This window comes from Melospiza melodia, chromosome 16 (assembly GCF_035770615.1).
Source record: "Melospiza melodia melodia isolate bMelMel2 chromosome 16, bMelMel2.pri, whole genome shotgun sequence".
Classification (NCBI taxonomy): Eukaryota; Metazoa; Chordata; class Aves; order Passeriformes; family Passerellidae; genus Melospiza; species Melospiza melodia.
In genome coordinates, this window is record NC_086209.1 from 8,189,928 (window position 1) to 8,209,070 (window position 19,143).

The 19,143-nt window shown below is 47.1% G+C and overlaps 1 protein-coding gene across 1 annotated transcript in view; it reads left to right on the top strand.

The window, feature by feature from the left end:
• The first annotated feature begins 550 nt into the window (after positions 1–550).
• MAMLD1 (mastermind like domain containing 1) overlaps positions 551–19,143 on the top strand; it is an 81,071-nt gene continuing 62,478 nt past the window's right edge. The window contains exon 1 of the mRNA XM_063170502.1: positions 551–868. Within this exon, the coding sequence (XP_063026572.1) occupies positions 815–868 (54 nt within the window). The 5' untranslated portion in view covers positions 551–814. The remainder of the gene's footprint in view (positions 869–19,143) is intronic.

A 19,143-nucleotide genomic window follows, 5' to 3' on the forward strand; every position in this document is an offset into this window, starting at 1 on the left:
AGCTCTCTATTTGGAATTGTGTCTGTCTTCAAAAAGGCATGTACATAGCACAAAAGATGAAAATGAAAGAACTCTGCTGTTTCCTTCTTGCTAACCTGGGTTCACCTGGCGAAATGAGTTTAACCCTTTTGTGTTAAGAGTGCTGAACAAACTATGTCACAAAGGGACAGGAAACTACACTCTGTAAGAATAACTCAAACCTTTACACTTCATGCTTTGGGCTCTCTTTTCAGTGATTTGAGTACTTTGATTTGGAAGGAAAAAAAATCTATTAATTGCCAGTAGCTTTCTGACCTATCTGACTTTGTACTAAATGAATTTGAAGCTCTACAAGGAAAGTGCTAAACATTCTAAGCAGCTTTTTGTGTGTTAACATTTTGACCATCGGCTGGTTAATTTTCGCCTTCATGCACGGAGAAAAAAAAAATTAAATCCTTGGATCTGTGAGGTGTCCAATTTCTGTAGAGAAGAAAGTGTTACTTCCCCTTTAAGCCTGGCGCCGTTCGTGTGTGTGAGTGTGCGGGCTGTGTGTGTGAGTGTGTGTGTGTCTCCTCCTCTTTGAGTGACACAGCACTTAGATATGCCTATCAGTAACTTAAACCCCACAAACTCCACCTTCTAAGTGAGGAAGCTGTGGGTTGATGGAAATGTAGTGAGCAGATCGAGACAGACAGTGAATCATTAGCAAACTGCAACGCCAGGATGAACTTGTCTGGAACCTAAAAGGAGAAAACAGGCTGCGAGTCCTCTGCGGCGCTGGGTTTGCTCAATACAGCCAAAGTGGATCTAAAAGCCGGCTGATTCCCAGTCCAAGATGCTGCTGGTTTCCCAGCGGGTAGAAGCACCACGGATGGAGCCACATATTCCAGTAAGTAGCATTTGAAATCGATATGGGCTGGGAAAGTAGGAGCTGGTTTAAAAGGACTTAAACACCCTCGGAACAGTTGCTCACCGGGCTCGGCACGGTCGCAGCCAGGCTGGAAAGTTTGCAGGGGCGGTTCAAGAAAGTGCCCACCTTGGGCTGGCTCTGCCCGCGGGTCCCGTGTGCCGGGGCCGCCGGAGGGAAGGGGACAGAAACTTGAGGGGGGAATTTCGTCCTCCATTCTGGTCAGAGCTGAAGTCGGACCACGGAGAGGAGGGCAGGAGGGAGGGGGTCCGCGGGCTTTAAAATGGTGGTGAAGAAGGTGATTTGCGGTGCGGTCCCGGGCTCGGCGGCGGGGCAGGCGGTGCGCGGCAGCGGGGGACGCTCCGAGGGTTTCCGTGTCATTGCTCGGGTGGTGACGCGCTGGGCTGCGGGCAGAGGCGCTGGATGCTGCGGGAACAGGCGCTGGATGCTGTCGGGGGCGAGCGGGAGCGGGGAGCCGCCGGTGCGCCCGCACCGCCAGCCCGCGGGTCCCCGTGTCAGTGCGGCCGGGCCGGCTCAGCCATGGTCCGGGGATTTCCAGCTAAACTTGGACCAGACAGGCAGGGGAGGATAAACCCGTCATCGCCCGGGGACTCCGCCGGCAGCGTGTCACGCGTGGAGGGGCTAGCGGTGGTCCCTCTAGTATCATTTTTTAAGTAATTCCTGGTATTTGCCTTGGCAGCCGCGTGCCTGGTTATTTTGGGAACCTGAAGCGCACGTTCGATAGGCAGGATTGCGAACAAAAGGCTCCTCCGAGCCCCGAAGGAGCCCTGGGTTGTTGGTGACGGGAGCGTGGAGCGCGGCGCTGAGCCCGGGCTGCGGGAGCGCGTGTGCGGGAGCAGCCCCGAGTGCGGGCGCTGCTGCCGTCTGTCCGTCCGTCCGTCCGTGTGCTCGGAACAGAACGCGTGAACAAAACGCGTGCTGACTCACGCTTTAAACTGTTTTGGTCTCTGATGCTGTGGTTAAGATCGGGGCTCAGAGCAATGGCAGGGTAAACACGGCGCTCGCTGGCTCGGTCCCACGTCCCCCCCCAAGGCAGGGGCTGCCCCTCTCCCCGTCAATAGCCGGTCCCTCCTCCCGGTCCCTCCTCCGCCGCCTCTCCCGGCCTGTTGCTCGGCCCGGAGGAGCGCCGGTGCCGGGGGCACCGCGGCTTTTGTTCGTCTTTGGCTGGAGGGGGGTTGTCACCAGGGTGACTCGGAGGGATCCCGGGGAGAACGGCCGTTTCTGGGAAGAAAACGGGCTTTGATTTCCTTTCACACCGCCCCCCCTCCGGCCTCCCCCCCGGAACAATAAATTAAAAGGCCGCTTTTGTTTTCCACGGTGCTCCCGGCGGGGGGGCGGCGGAGCCCGGGGCCGGGGAGCGGGGCGGGAGGCGCCGCGGAGCCGCGGCCTGGCGCGCCCGGGCGGGCAGCTCCGTCCCCGGTGCGGCGTGCGGGGGACGCGCGGCCGGCTCGGCTCCGCTCCGCTCGCCTCGTCCCGTCGGAAGCCGCTGAACGCCGCGAGCACCGGCGGCTGGCGAGGAGCTCCTGGAAGAGCCTTCCTCCTCCTCCTCCTCCGCCGCCTCCTCCTCCTCGGGCAGCGGGGGCACCCCGCGGTGCCTCCCCCGCCCCGCCAGCGGGGGGATTAACTGCGTCTGGCCCCTTCCGCGGGCCGGGGGCGGAGGGAGGCGCCGGGCTCCCCCCCCGCCGCCGCTCTGCGGCCGCCCCGGCTGGGGCGGAGGGCGGGCTGTGGGAGCGCCGTGAGGGCGGAACGCTCCCCCGGTTATATAACGCGAGTCTTCCCCTACTTAGCCCCGTAATCCCCGGGTAATGCCGGTGCCCCGGGGGGCTGCGGGGCAGGGGGTGGCCGCTGCTCCCGGAGCTCCCCCTCTGGGCCGAGCTGATGGGGAAATAAAGCTGCTGATGTGCAAGATGGACCATATGGTGCCTCCGGGAGACAGGGAGCCGGAACGGCCTTGAACCCGCCGGTCCCGGCAGCTGGGTGCTGCTGCCTCCCCCGGTGCACCGGCATCCCCCGAACGGGCTGCCCGGTTCGTGCCCTCCGCTCCCAGCTGGGTGCTGCTGCCTCCCCCGGCGCACCGGCATCCCCCGAACGGGCTGCCCGGTCCGTGCACTCCCGTCCCAGCTGGGTGCTGCCTCCCCTCACCCACCGGTATCCCCCCGAACGGGCTGCCCGGTCCGTGCCCTCCCGCTGCCGGGGCGGAGCTGCTGCCGGGAGAACCGACAGCGGCGGGAGGCACCGGCAGTGCCCGGGGGAACCCTCGCCCCGGGAGAGGGGGAAGCCCCCACGCCCCCACGCACGGGGGGCTTTTCCCCGCGGCCGCGTTCGCCCCGTGCGAGGCAGCGTGAGCAGTTTGAGTAAGTTACACGCGAGCACCTAAAAAAGCAGCGAGCTAGGGCTGGCACTGCCCATTTTCAGTCCTCTCTCCTTGCCATATGTTTAGGAGGGAGAAAAAAAATGCGCTTTGGGAAGGATGCTCTCAGCTGAAGGAGGAGGTGGGCTGGGGGGCGAGGTACAAGGAAATTCCATGTTAGGAAAGCATTAGCAAGGGGTGACTTCTAATGTTTTCCTGCGACTGACGTTGACAGTGACACACATGTGTGGGTTGATATTGGAACGTCACAGAGTTTTTAAACTCAACCAGGAAATAGTCTGTTGCTCAGGGATAAAAAACAAATAGTCTGTACTGTAAGGCAGGTAACATGCAGTTAACAGCCCTCGAGTGAGTGAAAAGCTGTTCAGTGTTCTCAATTGAGCAGCTCAAATTCAATCCAGCTTTTTATTTTCTGAGGGTTTTTTCTCTTTTTTTTTTACATGTGGTTTTTCAGCTCTATTTTTATTCCTTTTAAGTAATACTTCAAAATCAGAAAAGCACATATTGACAGGGCTTTGCTTTTGGTCCCTTGTAACTGAGTATTTTGAACTGTAAAGTGTCTTGGATTTTTTTTAAAGCTAAAGTAATTGTTAGAGGGTTTAGAGAGGGATTAGTATTTAAAGGAGGCAGTTATATTTTTAAATATTTTTTGTATGACTTCCTCTTAACACAGGTAGGAGTGCTTAATAAATACAATGTTTTTTACTGACCCCCTTGTAAACCTTACAGTGTGGCAGCATTTGGCGATTTAAAACGGGATTAAGAAGCTATTGTGCTAGATGGTTTCTGAATATGCAGGAAGATTTACTGCAAGAGTTCATGATCCCAGGTGCCAGGGTGATACTCTTGCCCTGACTTAAGAGGTCACTAACCTGCCTGAGTGTGACTGCAGGACAAGAATTGACCCAAAAATGGGCTTCATGAGAATGACAAAAGTTAGGGAGGCAGAAGGAAACACAAGGGCAAGAATAACAGTAAGAAAAATGCCTAAGTCGTCCTGTAGGTTAAGTACAGTGCAACTCGCTGGTTCCTGTGATTTAATCAATAAATGTTCTATATTACTTGCTACTCTGATAAAAGGCACCTTAAAATAACTTTTATGAGTACACAGCCATGGGAAAGTGAAGTAAATAGTGCAGAAGCTGTGACAAATGGGTTTATCCAAACTGGGGTATGTAGTAGTAGAAGGTTGAGCTCCTGAAATAGGGAGAGGGGCAGAATCCCCAGGTTTTCATTGTTCCCTGGTGCTGGCTGTGTCAGCGATTTTCAGCTTTTAGGCGAAGGTGACTATAAGTTACGATTCATTAGTAATTGGTATGGTCTCCAAATAAAGATAGCTAAATCAGTTTAAATGGTGCTGGCGCCTCTCCAAGGAGCCCTCTTTATATCTGACACATTTGCTGCAAACTTCTTTGAGGAACAATTAATATTGTACACTGCTATATCATCCTCTGTGGGAAGACAGTGATGTAACTCACTATGAAGGCTTTCTACCTGATGTTCCAGTTTGACTTGCAATGTTTAAAAAAAAACACCCCAAAACCAGCATTTTGAACCGAAGGAAGCAGAAGACACACCAAGGCTTTGTGTTGAACTGTTTTATATCAATATTGATTTTTTAAGGGGGTTTGTGTTATAAAGAGGGAGCTTTTATCCCCCTGAGCTCTTTGGCAATTATCTTCCTGCCATAAATGTTGATACGCACATAATGGATGTAACTAAAAAATCTCCTTATCCCAGCAGAAAAGGCTGACTGTTTGTTGGAGCAGAGAGAATGCTGAGAGTGTGAATAGACAAACCCATATGTCGCTGGTGAGAGAGATAAATGATGGACGAACAGGAGTTGGTTACTATGGATCAGCACAATAAACCAATTCCCATCATACACCTCTCTTAATAATATACCAGTCTCAATGCCATTGATGGGTAACCTAGGTAGCACCAGTCAACTGTAAGTTTTTCAACTGTTCTTTTCTACATATCAAAGAACAGTTGGGACATTTCTAATTTTTTCAGATGTTGAGTGCTAAAATTACACAGAACTTCCTTCCTTGCCAGTAATTTTGAAGGGGAACTTTAGAGTACAGCTGTAAAATGCCAAATGTGCATGATACCACTGTGTGCTTGTAGCAAGTTTTGTGTTGTGCACCCGTAAAAGGGGTACCCTTGAAAAGGCAATTGCTGAAAAAATATGTGATAAAGCTGGTTGGGTGTATAGTGCTGCCTTCATTAGGGTTGTTTCAGGATTGGACTGTCTTTTGGAAAATACTGGAATATTGTTTTAAGTGAAAATAGAAATAGAAAAATGCTGTTTAATTTTTAAAAACAGCCCTGTAGAACAGGGAGTGATCAGTACCACAATTTTAACTTTCTGTAACCCGTTTCAGGACTGCCAGCAGCTGAAGGGAAAGTGCAAAACAGTCTGTGCTTGTATTACAGTCTCCTTCTCTTGTTCTGTATTATCACTGCCAGTGCTTTGCACAGAAAATTGAAGTCTTTGTCATTTAGAGGTTTCACTTTATGTCCTTGTCTTCTGGTAGATATTTCTCATTGCAGTTGCTATGGACTGGCCTGTTAGCTCAGTTCACAATGGAAGTATATCTCAGGGTGACAGCAAAAGCAGGGCTTGTGGCTCTCAGGATGTGACTCCATGGTTTCAGAAGTCACCAGTTACACTACCAGAGAGCAGTGCAGTCAGAGTGGGATAAATTGCAAATGAGTTGGAAGGAGTACTTATTCCTCTTGGGAGCCCTTCTCACTGGTAATATTTTTCATTTTATTAAATAGAGGGAAAAGTATTACTAAGTCATTACTTTCGTTTAAGAAGAAAATACTTATTTTGTGCAGCACTTACTTGCCAAGTTGGAGTAGGTCTTTCAGAGCTGTTACCCTTGGTGTGCACCCTGGGTTAACTGCAGGCTGTTCATTGGGTTGGGTGGTAGGAGAGTACACCCAGCTTTCCCCTTCCAGGGCCCAGCCTAGCAGTCCTTTTCCGTTTTGTAGTGGATGAGGATCAGATTTGAACCAAGAATTTTGGGCTCAAGGATCAGGCCCTTCAGTACAGACAGGGAATTGTTGTGTGCCTGCACCCTGCTCATTCTCACCTGGTGGGGGGAGGTAAGTGGAAGCAAAGCAGGGCTCAGCGTACCACCTCTGATGGACGAGTTTTACCTGGCTCTTTGCTACTGTGGAGAACCTGTTGTGCCCAAAGGCAAGAGCAGAGGAAAGAGCTATGGGTTTCCTTCCTGCCCTCCCTACCCACTAGGCAGCTGGGCTGGCTGGAGGACATTGCTGTGCCCAGGGAGTGTGTGGCTGGAGGCTGAATCCGTGGGGCCCAGGCGTGGGAGATGCAGAGGGATGCAGGATCTCATATGGCCTTGGCTGGGAGCTGCCTCGTGGCTACAATGAGCCATTGATAAGCACTGACCTGATTAAAGGGCTGCTGCTCACGGGAGGCTGGGGTGCACCCTGGGCCTCTGGCAGGGGCTGCTGGGCTGCCCAGGATTCCTCTTGGGAGTGGGTGGCCAGACTGAGGAGGGACAGAGCAGAATTCACTGGAGTGCCCTGTCCAGAGGAAGGTGCCATATTGTGACTTGTTGAGAGCCACAGTGCTTTTCCCTGAAGGGACTTGGCAGTTTTATTGATAAAGGAGTGTTACATAAGTACCCCATCAGGCATGTCCTGATTTGTTAATAATTGATGATCTGGGTAGTACAGAAATGCTGGTGCTGTTAAAGCATTTCCACATAGATTTGCAATCTCTGCAGGCTCCCTGCTTGACTTTTACTTTAATTGTAATACAGGCATTTTGCTTTTTTCCCATTTGGTTTTGGGGTTATTTTCATTTTCTTGGCGATCACGCTGCAGGTGCCTGTTGTGCCTTCCCATTTGGTCAGGGCCAGCTGGGGACTCAGCCTGGTGCAGGCAGGATGGAGGTTCCCCCTGCAGGGCCAGGTGTCACCCCATGTCAGGCAATTTCTGGAGTGGCTGCAGCATCAGCCCAGGGAGAATCCTGTTCCTTGCACCTTCCTCCTTTGGAGGGAAGGTATCTGGTGGGAATGGAGGCAGTGGTGCCTCGGCAATTCCTGCACCAGGGTTTGCCAGCACAGGAGCCAAGATGCTTCTTGCACAGCGCTGAACAGGTGCCCTTCAGTTACCCCCCTGGTGATAACAGGCTGTGTTTGCATGGATTTAAAACCTGGCTACTTACATGTGCCACGGCTGGAGAGATTGGGAAAAACATTTACCTCTGCTGACACACATAGAAAAGAAATACTGGGTATCATCATCATGATCTGGCTGCCTCTTTCTTCTTGCATGGTTTTTCTTTTCTGTGTAAGTTTCTTTTTCTCTAGAATTAAGTACGTCAAAACTCTGAGCAGATTTGAGAGTTACGCCTACCCCAGACCTACCTATTTATTGCTTTCAGAGTAACCCAGCACATTTACTCTGTTGAGGGCAATGAAACCCATTACCTGCATTAAAATCTGAAGCAGCAAGGTAACTTTCTAGTTATGTTGTGAAATATAATGCCATTGTTGGCTTGTATTAATGTCTCGAGGTAGATTACACGGTGGTTAGAAGCCTGTTCTGCTGGGCAAAAGACTGTCTGTAATTTCAAGTGGTTGATCCTGATCAGGCAGTTGGAGCGGCTGCAGCAACAATCCCTTGGAGCTCTAAATCACATTTGTCACAAGATCTGCCTGGTAGTATTGGCTGCTCCAAGCCTTACACTGACTTCTCAGCATTCCATCCCTTTGGTTGGATCACAGCAGTGAGGGACTTGCCAATCTTCCCTGTTCTTTGTGCCTAATTCTGAAAGACTGGCAGGCTTTATGCTCTGTTTTCTGAAGAGGGCCCAGCTTTACTAAGCTGCCTGTCTGTCAGGGATTAATTTAACCTCTAATTACTACATTTTCTTCACAGTTTGCTGCACATGAGCGTGTTGTAACAAAAGCACAAAGAAGTATGTCATTTTATTTAGCCACTACTCTGAAATTAATTTAGGGGGTACAGAGTCAGATCTGACACACTTGGTGTTAAAATAATTGTGCTGGCATTAGAATTAAAGTACATAATCTTGTTGTTTCTAATGATACAACAGTACTAGTGTAAATAGTGTTGTTAACTCGTTAGTTATAGCCACAGTAATAGAAGTGATATCTACTTACAGAGAAACAGTCAAATAAGCATCCCAGCAAAAGTTTCCCCCAAATAATTCATGGTTTACTCAAAATAATGGCATGGTTTCTGCTTGATTCCCATCTGACATTTTGGGTTAGGATTACATATCTAAGTGCAGTTTGTTGTTTTTTCTCAAAAGGTCTGCCAAATTGCAGTAAACAAACATTTATGATGGCTTGGGCTTCTTCCAGCCTGGATAATGATTTTTGATTTTGGGGTTTTTTTAACATGCGGCATCATGGGAACAGTACAAAAGGCCGTATGTCCTCTTGTCCCTGCTCACAGTGACATCAGCAGTGCCACAGTTCACACTGAGAGCAGCCTGCTGGCTTGAAGGAAGAGAGTGAGTCTGCTCCTGTTACGAAACACAGGATGACTTTCTTCTTTTCCAATTCTGTAATATTCGCAACAAAGCTGTCAGTTGCTGGTTTTTTCCTTTTGGAAAGGTTAGGCTTTGGAAATGCAGGCTATCTCCAGTTTAGGGAAATGTGGCTAAAATGTAGCTAAAGGCTGTTGGTGTTACATCAGAAATGTGCAGTAGGGGTCTTGTCATCCAGCACCATGTTCATCAACTCTGAGCTAGGCTTGTTAAAAATGTAATTTTAACTTTGAAAACATAATTTCTCATGTAAGGTTGGATTTTAAAAATCATTGGTTATGTACTAATAGTTTATTTCAAATGGAAACAGAAGATTGGTTGTATATTTTTGTGTTGTGCATTTGAGTTACAAAGCATGGGTCAAGCTCAGTAATTCTCCTTCAGTAAAAACTGTAGGTCTGTAGGTGCATTTGATGGGAAACTTCCCCTAAAGATTCCCCAAGGTCAGGTAGGACACAGTTACAGAGTCACATCTTGTATTTCCTTTCTCAAAAGGAGAATTAATGTGGCATCGTTATCCAGGCTTGTGACAACAGTGACACAGGATTGCCAAAAAGACTAATGGAAGGAAAGTGATGATTGATTCTCTTTACAGTAGTAGATCAGATTATTCCTCTGAATTCTTTCTTCAGTTCTCTCAATTCCCAAACTGTAACCAGTTACTGTGGTTATTTACTCTAATTACTTCCAATCTACAAGTAAATCGAACATGAATTAAGATCAACTGATGAGAGGGACGTTGGTAATTCCATGAGCTGACAGTCAGGTTTGGAGATGCTCTCACTGGTCAGAAGTTCAGGATGGTTGGAAAGCTCTGTGGAGCAAGTGGGATTTTTTGTGGATATCAGTTTTCATATAACAAGCCAAGGCTGAGTAATGCTTATTCTAGTTTCAAAGTTGTCCACATTTTTTTTCAAAGGGCCTGAATATCTGTATGTATGTATTGCTGGAGGCAATTTTAAGAGTAAATAGTTCCTAGGTTCTATACTTGTCCATTGTAAAATGGGAATGGCAGTGTTTTACCTTTACCTTCACACTAAGTATCCTTAACTAGTTAAATAAAACATCAGTGCTTGTTACCAGCTGAGGTCTTTAGGGTCCTTTCAAATTGTTGGAAATTACATTCAAAATAAAGGCAGGGATATCCTACTGGAAATCCTCCTCACTGAAGAACATTTTTATTTCTTTGCTTTGGCTGTAATGCCAATTTAGGATTCAACCCCCCCCCCCCCCCCCCCCCCCCCAATATAACACATATTGTATCTTTCTTTTTGCTGAAACTTCAGAATTTCATGTAGGGTTAAAGAAAATATTTAAAGACAAAAATGGCATCTACCCTCAGGCATGTATTTTAATGTTTCATTCTGTGTCATGGATCTTCATGGGTTTAAGTTTTCAGCAATAGTAAAAAGGTCAATATTTTACAAAGACATTTGTGAAAGTTCCAAACACATCAGTAGCTTTGTCCCCAAACATTAGTATGTAAACATTCACATTAGTTTAAGGATAATTATGTATCACTCATTTCATGTGGTTATCAGAATGCATACTGAGTATAATTTCATTTTGTTTGCACTAGATACTTAAAATCTTACTAGGATTTTCACAAGTCCAGGTTTATATAAGGAAATAATTTCTGAATGTATTTGATACTTCAGTAACCCAGTAGATCTTGCTGATGGTCAGGTACTTTTAAGGACCTCACTTTTTCTGTTACCTCGACTTACTTATTTTCTTAATTAATTATGTTGATTTAAATAAATTCAAACAGAGAAAAACTCAGGTTTATACAGTCTTCTAGTCAGAAATACAGGCAAAAGGTTTTGATCTCTGACTGTCAAATGATGACTCATTAAAAAGGAATTTTTGTTCCTCCCTTTTCAAAGGGTTACTCACTACCAAGCAGTAAATATCTAGTTTTGATGCTACTGCATTGAAATGCTTGACATTGTTGGTATATTAAGTCCAAAGCCTGTAAGATTGTTTGTTCACAGGCTTCATGCGGTTTTTTGTTTGTTTTTCTCGATTAAAGAAACCCATTGGGGGATTTTCTTCAAGCTTTACCCTGTCAATTTGAGTACAGACTTTGTTTGGATTTTAATAACAGAGGACCCTGTCCATACTTAAAGCAGTGGGTCATTCAAATTATTTTTAAAAACACATGACCAAGCAAGCAGTAATTTCTTTCTAATTTTGCATTGGGTAACATTAGACAAGGACATTGGAATTCATCTAAATCAAAAAAATTTTCTTTGTCTTCCACACAAGTATTGTGTGCTAAGCATTTTCTGATACTGCATAGCGTAAAGCTGAAAATAAATTGTACTGAAGAGAGACAGACAAAATCCAGCCCAAGGCATGCCCTTTTCCTCCATTTCCATATTATTCTTGACTCTCTGAGCCATCTCTTTTGTCTTCCTGTTCTTACCTATTCTGCACGTTTGATGGAAGGGCAGAAAGGCATGTTTGAATCTTCCATCTCATCTCCTCTTCATAGGTATGAATTTGTTGGTTTGAATTTACATAGCATTGGAAAGATGTTTTCTTGGTTGCAGCAACACTTGTGTTTGACTTGAAGCAGAATGAGAGTGCATTTGGGCTTTTCAGTACTTATGAGACGTGAATCTTGGTCCCTGATCCCAGGAGGTAGATCAGACTTAATTTCAAGTGAAAGTCCTGCATCTTCAAATAACTTCCCATGTCAGTTAAAGTTCAATATTCTTGAATTCCAGAAATGTAGATGAGTCAAATCTGAAGTTTAGGGTAAGTGTGAAGGATGTAAGAGAAAATGTAGCTGTTTCTTCTGACGGAGCTCTCCCCTCCCCTTCAGGGCTCCCACAGTCTGTCAGCTGTAACAGAGTGATTTGATTACTTTGTAGTGTTAAGCTAAAAGAATAAATCTGAGAGCCTTGGGAATGGGGAGCCAATCCAACAATCAAAACCAAACAAGTTAATAAACATGAAGCATTTCTGCTCGGTGCTGCTGTAGAAATGGTGGTTCCAGAAATGCTGGGGCAGCTGTGGCCATGGCCCAGTCCATTAGTGTAAGTACATCCCCTGTGCACAGCACCATTTGCTGCATGCTGGGGCCTCAGCTCCTGTTTTGAAGGAGAAGTGTGGTTTTTTGATGCTGTTTATAAATTATGAAGATGTTGAATGTCTCAGGATAAACTGTTCATTGCTCACCACCTTGCTTCCCATTCTCTCTACATACCTAGAAAAAGCTTGACTTAGGCCATCTGAGTTGCCCTTTCTTTAAAAGCATTTTGGCCTTACACTTTATCTACAAATGTCTATTCTCCCCTTGTCAGTTCTTCTCTCCCCCAGCCCAGCATCCCACAAACTAGCCAGAAATAGAGCATTTCAGTGACTGTCCACAGAGATGGTTTGAAATCCAAATGCCACCCTCAGACTGGTTTCTGGTGCCCACATGCCAGGCAGAGTCATTTGGAAGACGGTGTACGTAGAAATACTGTGAGCTACAGCAGCAGTCTCAAGTATTGTTGAATAAGAAAACCTGTCCTACTTGTCTGCATTGAACTGCCTGTGGATGTGGGTACTTCTGCAGATCAGACCTGGATTACTTACAAAGAGCCTTATGCTAGCCTGTAGCTTTAATTTTATCATATCTAAGAATGGCAGTAATGGCAAACTAGCCAGGAAATGACCAATTCTGGCTGCCCACAAGACCTCCCTGTGGAGCATCTACGTGTATGTTATTTCAGGGTATTCAGTGGCCAGCTAGTCCAGCAAACATCCATTTGTCGGTGTTCGTGCCTGGAACAGAAACAGGTACAGCCCTTTGTACAAGAATGGCAGAAAATGTGCCACTGAGTGCTTTGCCATCTGCTTCTCAAACTGTAGTGAAGCAAACTGTTAAACTTTGCATGGAGCTTAGGGCTTGATTAACTTAAATTACCATCCTGTGGTTCGTGTCTGCCATGCCAAGGGGATTAGCTGGCATGTATTTTCAAGAAATACACGTTCATTATTCAGAAGGGTTATGCAATAACATCCAGTGGTCATTTCCTTTTGGAGCATAGCTGTGTTGGTAGTGTAGCCTGTTTGTTTGTGCATTCATCCTGCTGGAGCCCGGCACTGCCAGCACCGGCCGCGCGGGCTGGGGCTGCTGCAGCCACTCATGGAGAACCTCAGAGCTTGAGGTGAAGAGGTCCAAAGTGCAAGGAGGCAATGGTAGGGCAGAGAGAGCTGGGATGGGCTGGGACCAAAGGGAGGGCAAAGCCAAGGAGACAGGAGAGCTGAGGAAACTGGGCAGGTGTCTGGGAGATAATGGAGGTGCAGCAGGTCCAGAACTGCCTCAGTAAGGCTGGAATCTCTCACGTGCCTGGTCCACAAGGTCCAGCATCTCCTACGGCTTCTGTTCAAGCAGTAAGTGCTTCCTGTGTGCAAACTTGTTCTGTGCTCCTTGGACACTGACTTCCAGGCACTGCTTTTCTTTATTTCTGTTGTCTCTTTTAAGTTTGCAACCCTTGTTTTTCCCTTGTACTCTTCCCTTCATGCCTTTGTTGTGGTTGCTCTGCTCCTGGGATCTCACCTGTGTCGCCTCTCCAGAGGCAGCAGAGCTGTGGCAGGGAACAGCACTCCCTGTGATCACAGGCATGGCTTGGTTGGGTTTGTTTTGTCATAAGGATTTTTCTTTGGGTGAGCACAGTGCTGGGGCAGCCCAGGTATTGCACAGCTGGCTGAAACACAGCTGCTGGTCCCTGTGCAGCTGCAGGATGTGCCCCTTGGATGTGAGCTGGTGCTAACACTGGGGCAAAAGTCAAGGTATGACTGCCCTGCTGTCCTTATTCTGTGAATTTGCTGGTTCAGGCAGAAAGAGTGAGGGCAGCTTTCACCTGGCCAAACTGCAGTTCACTGCCAGCAGGACACCAATGGCTGCGTGAGCTGCGTTTCAGCTGCAGAAGTTGCTTAAGATGTTAAGTAAATAGTCTGGCCCTTGACACACATGGAGCAGCAGAAGTGCCCCAAGCAGCATTGCCAGCCTGCCTCAGGCCAGCTTTCCCTGGGACAGCCTCAGGGGCATGTCTGCATGAGACCAGTGCACCTTGCTGTGCACTGGGAAGCTAGGTCAGAAGATCATCTGAGCTGCTAATTAAACATCTTTCCAAATCTCCTTCAACAGCAGTTTGGGATCTTAAGGTGGCCTTGGATTCTGTGAACCAAGGATGGTAATGTTCTCTTTTACAGCTGGTTCTGAAGCATTGTAGCTTCCCTGAAGTAAGGAGATGTAATTCAGTGTTTATAAAAGCAGACATGAAAGTAAAAGCCTCTTTGGTTCTCTCTGAGAGCTTTTTCAAATGTAGAAAGAATGAGTCACTCGACATTTCATTACTGAATAGGAGCTGATTTACAAGTGTGCATGCCCTGAGATGAATGTCGTGGATGAACTCCAATAGTTTCCTCCATGACCATGCTGTAAATGGGCTTCAGCCAGTTTGATGTAATTCATTTTGTGGCACTGTGCTGTCTTTTGAAATGGAAGCATCATCCTTCTTATGATCTTGTGAATGCTAGAAGGCCGATTAACATGGGAATTCCTGATTAGCTTTAATTCAGCTCTACTACTCCAAGAAAGCATAGTTCCTGAACTGCACAAAGAAAGCCTCTTCAAGCACGGATCCAAATCAGTGTACTGAAGATCCTGTTGGTAGGTGTGGTGACTATGATTAATATTTACTTGATGTCTTTCATCTTCCAAGTACTTTACACAGAGCAAGCATTTCATCTTCACAAAAGATGTATGAGTTAGGTGAAGTAAGTTTTACTCCCTTGGCTTTATTAATAAAGGCAGGGAAACGGAAGCAAGGAGATTGGTCATGGTTACAAAGAAGGCCAGCATTGAAACTGTGTAATTTCAGGTTTCTATTTCTGAGTCCAGACTAATGTCTCTTCTGTCTAAGAAGAAGCAGCAGGACAGACTTTGGAGTAAGAACATCATAAGAGCTCAGTGAGGGATCACTTAGGCTTGTGCCCTGCCAGCCTGTTCTCCTTCCTCCTCCCTTACAGAGGCATTCCCACAGGTTGCCACTTGAGTTGCAAAGCACCTGTGGATCTTTCCTTAGGCTTATATAATGGCCCAGTTTAGTCATTGGTCTGGTTGGACCACTGAGAAATAAGTGTATGTTGAGATTTCTGGAATAAGAGAGTCTCTGCTGAAGTGAATATGATGAGATGCATATATGATTTTAATCAATTCAATGGCTTACTGCATTAGAAAGTGCTTAAATTACATTGTTGAATTTTAAATATGCAAGGGATCTCATTAATCTGGAAAAATTATTTGTTTACCTTTGGTTTGGATATGGCTTTGGAGTACAGCTGCTCATAGAGCTCTGTTTGAGTTTACACTGAAGTTTACTGCCTCATCAGGGCCCTGGTTTGCAGCAAAGGCCATGTCACCCTGATCTGCAGACTGGCAGGGAACCTCTTGAGGGCCCAAAGGTAGTTTTTGCCTTAAAGAGCTTCCTATTAAGATGAGTCAGTGGACAAAGCTTAACATCTGAGAAAGTCCTTGTCTGAGCAGGCATCTGATCTTTTGAAAGAGAAGCCTCCTTGGTAGATGCATATGAGTTCTGTGCATCCTCAATCTGGTTGTGCAGCTGGTTGACTGTAATGGAAACCCTCACCTGGGAGGCTCCCCTGGGAGCCTCCCTCCTCCTCTGTGGGGCAAAGCAATTGCCTTTTAGTTCCTCCAATCCTGCCTTAAAGAAAAAAGAGAAGATGCCCTTGGCTGAAACTGAAATCCACTCTGAGATGGTGGCCGTAGAAGCCACTTCATTTTATCTAGATTTGACTGTAAATTGAGCCTCCTGTTTCACGTGGAGTAATGATTTTAATGCTGCAGTGAGGAGTCACTGGCTGAGAGAAGGGAGGCAGGAGAGCAAAGCAGTGCAGCCCCACTCCCCTTGTAAGGCCATGGTTCAAAATGCTTAATTAGTTGTTTCAAACCGGTGGCTCTTCTCTTTTGAGGCAGGAATGATGTATCAGCAAAAGCTGACCAAATTGATGTAGCAAATCAATTCTATGGTAATCCGTTTATTTAAACTTTGGTACTTAAATTTATAAGCTCTTCTCAAGTGTGCCTGTGCTGCCGTTCATTAGCCCTTATTCTTTTATGCTCTTGCTCAGAGGTTTGTGCTGCAGATAGCAAAATGGCCAGGACATGCCACTCGAAACTGCCTCCAAATGTAATTCAAGCAGGTCTGCAATAATAGTGCTAAAAGAAGAGCTATTTAGTGGCATTATTAATGGGCAAAGAGTTCAGGCAGGATTATGAAAAAGTAAATTTTTATTAAGAGTGGAGGAGCTAGAAGAATGGACTGATTGCCCTGAGTCCTCTGGGCCCTCAAGCAATCAATTTCCCTTTCTAGTATTCAGTTACTTGCTAATTGTATTGATTTTTATCAAATATGTGTACAAATCAATTTTATATTTTAGTGCTATTAAAAGCTTCCTTCCTTCCTTGCAAGCAGTGCTGCTCTGATCATTCTCTTTGTCTTCCTTTATTTTAATGCTTTTATCCTAATGCATATTTTCGTTAGGACATGCATGTTTTTCTGTAGGACATTGAACTAGGCTGGGATTTTGCCTCCATGCTCAGGGGTGGAGCAAATAGGCATCAATCAGTGCAAAGCTCTGTGAAGTCAGTGGAACTGTCTGCTTAAGGAAAAATTGCAGGAAAGGGATGTGTGGTGTCGTAAAATGGGTGGGTGCAAGTGACCACACAGCATGACCCCCTGAAGAACAGGAAGCAGGGCTGCCACCGGATGGGGACTGTGCTGCAGAAAGCTTGTAATGAGAAACAGAGGGGATAAATGCTGAGCACGGTGCACTCCAACTGAGTAAAAGGGGGAATGAAGTCAGGGTGAGAAAAATGAAACCCCTGTTTTATTAGGATGACCCCCATTGCTGCTGCAAACCAAGTCACTTAAGTACTTCAAGTGAAGTGGATGCTGGAGACATCTCTGAGCAGAGTGGATGTATTGAGCTCTGAACAAAATAAAACAACATTCTCCATTTGTGTTTGTTTATGCCCATGGCGATTCAAATTGTTCCTGTCAAAAGTACCTATTTTCTGAGACAGCACACACTTGTGCTCTCCTTTTAATGTGAGCCTCACAGTTTGAGTTTGGGGAGAATCTCTCTGGCTGTGTGTGAGCCTGAGAAATGGACTCTCATAATTTAAATGTTTGGTGTATGGACAGCACTGCCAGAGATGGTGAGGGCACTTTAACTTTCAATGTTGTGAGCAGGTGTCACAAGAACAAGAGGAGTTGGCACTCTGCTTTTCCACTTGCCTCTGACTTAATATTGAAACTGGAGAGTTTATGGTGGTGTGTTTTCTGTTCTTATGCCCAGACACTTGAACAAAATACTTTTATACTTTTCCTCAGGAAGGAAGAGCTGCATTAGCAAGTATTTGGGTATATACACATGTGGTAAAAATACACCTTATATTAAATCATCTAAAACAGTGGTACATAGAGCATTTTATCTTTTACATGGATCACTTTGGTCTTTTTGATTACGTTCTCCTCCTTGGTTCTGCTGGTGTTTCTTCATCTCACAGCAAACCCATCTGGGAAACCAGCAGAAACCACAGCTTTCTCAGCCTCTCCCCCCTGCCAGTCGCTGCTGCCGAAGGCAGAGGTGCTGTGGCATGGGGAGACAGACCCAAGCCCTCCTGCCCCATCCGATGGCATAAAAGGACCGGGGTGCTGGTTCCCCAGGAGCCCCAGAGTACAGCTCAGTGGGAGCAGCATCCTCTGTGCCCCATCACACGGGATTGCTGCAATCCTGGCTGCCACCGGGGCTTCTCTTGCCCCTTTAGGGTGCTTGGGATTACAGATCCAGTGTAGGCACTGCAACCACCATCATCAGTATAATGATTTAGAAGCTGGTTAGGAGAAGCCAGTGCTGTTCTGCTTCGATCTCTGTGCACAGTGAGTTCCCTCTCGCGTTCCCAGCCCGAGCGGGGCACGGACCTGCTCAGCCCTGCCCGGGGAGCGGGGCACAGACCCCGCACAGATCCCGCACAGCCCTGCCCGGGGAGCGGGGCACAGACCCGCACAGACCCGCACAGACCCGCACAGACCCGCACAGCCCTGCCCGGGGAGCGGAGCACAGACCCGCACAGACCCGCACGGCCCTGCCCGGGAAGCAGGGCACAGACCCGCACAGACCCGCACGGATCCCGCACGGCCCTGCCCGGGGAGCGGGGCACAGACCCGCACAGACCCGCACAGACCGGCACAGACCCGCACGGCCCTGCCCGGGGAGCGGGGCACAGACCGGCACAGACCCGCACAGACCGGCACAGACCCGCACGGCCCTGCCCGGGGAGCGGGGCACAGACCCGCACAGACCCGCACAGACCCGCACGGCCCTGCCCGGGAAGCAGGGCACAGACCCGCACAGACTCCGCACGGATCCCGCACGGCCCTGCCCGGGGAGCGGAGCCGCTGCCCCGGCCCCGCCTGGCCAGCGGGAGCTCCTTTTATCATTGGGGTTATACAGCACCTCTTGTACGAGAAATCACAGCCTGGCTGAGCCGTGTGAGGGGTCATTATAACACAGAGAAGATAAATGTACCGGTTGTGCTGGAGGCTGTCCTCAGGCTGTTTGTTATGTGTCTCTAACACTGTCACTACATCACACACTTCCTCGATCTCCGTATTACCCTACAAGCCTGTCTAATGGGATCCTCTGCTGCTGATTCCAGCTTACCCTGACCTACTTCTTTCTTGTGTCCCAGCAAGCTGTCAGGAGCTATCAGAGCACTGGGAGCTGAAATAAACACTCACTGAGGGGAAAAGCAAGGCTGTCTCTAGTGAATTTAATTAGCTTTGTTTAACTGGCTTGTTTGCTTTGTAAATCACATCATTTTTAGTCAAATTTAAGGGATAAAAAATCTGTAATTAAAATCAAATGATGCACGACCTTATTAAAAGTCAAGGGTTTTAAAAGTTCTGTACAAAAAGTCATTTAGTTTGTAACACATTTGCAGTGCTCTGCATATTTTAGGGAGAAGAAGGATGAAATTGAGATTCTTTTTGGTTTTGGGATGTTTCTTCAGACTGGAAGGAGATTGGGGCTTTTGAATCATTATCTTTACCTTTTCCTGAATATGGGTTAAAAAAATTGCTTTGGTCTTTTTGTCAACATTGCAAGCTTGCTGCATAATATTTTAGAATCCAAATAAAGATTCTTACTGTTCCTTTTTTCCCTATGACCTAAACATGAGTATATTATGCATAGTTTGAATCCTTGCTGTTGTGT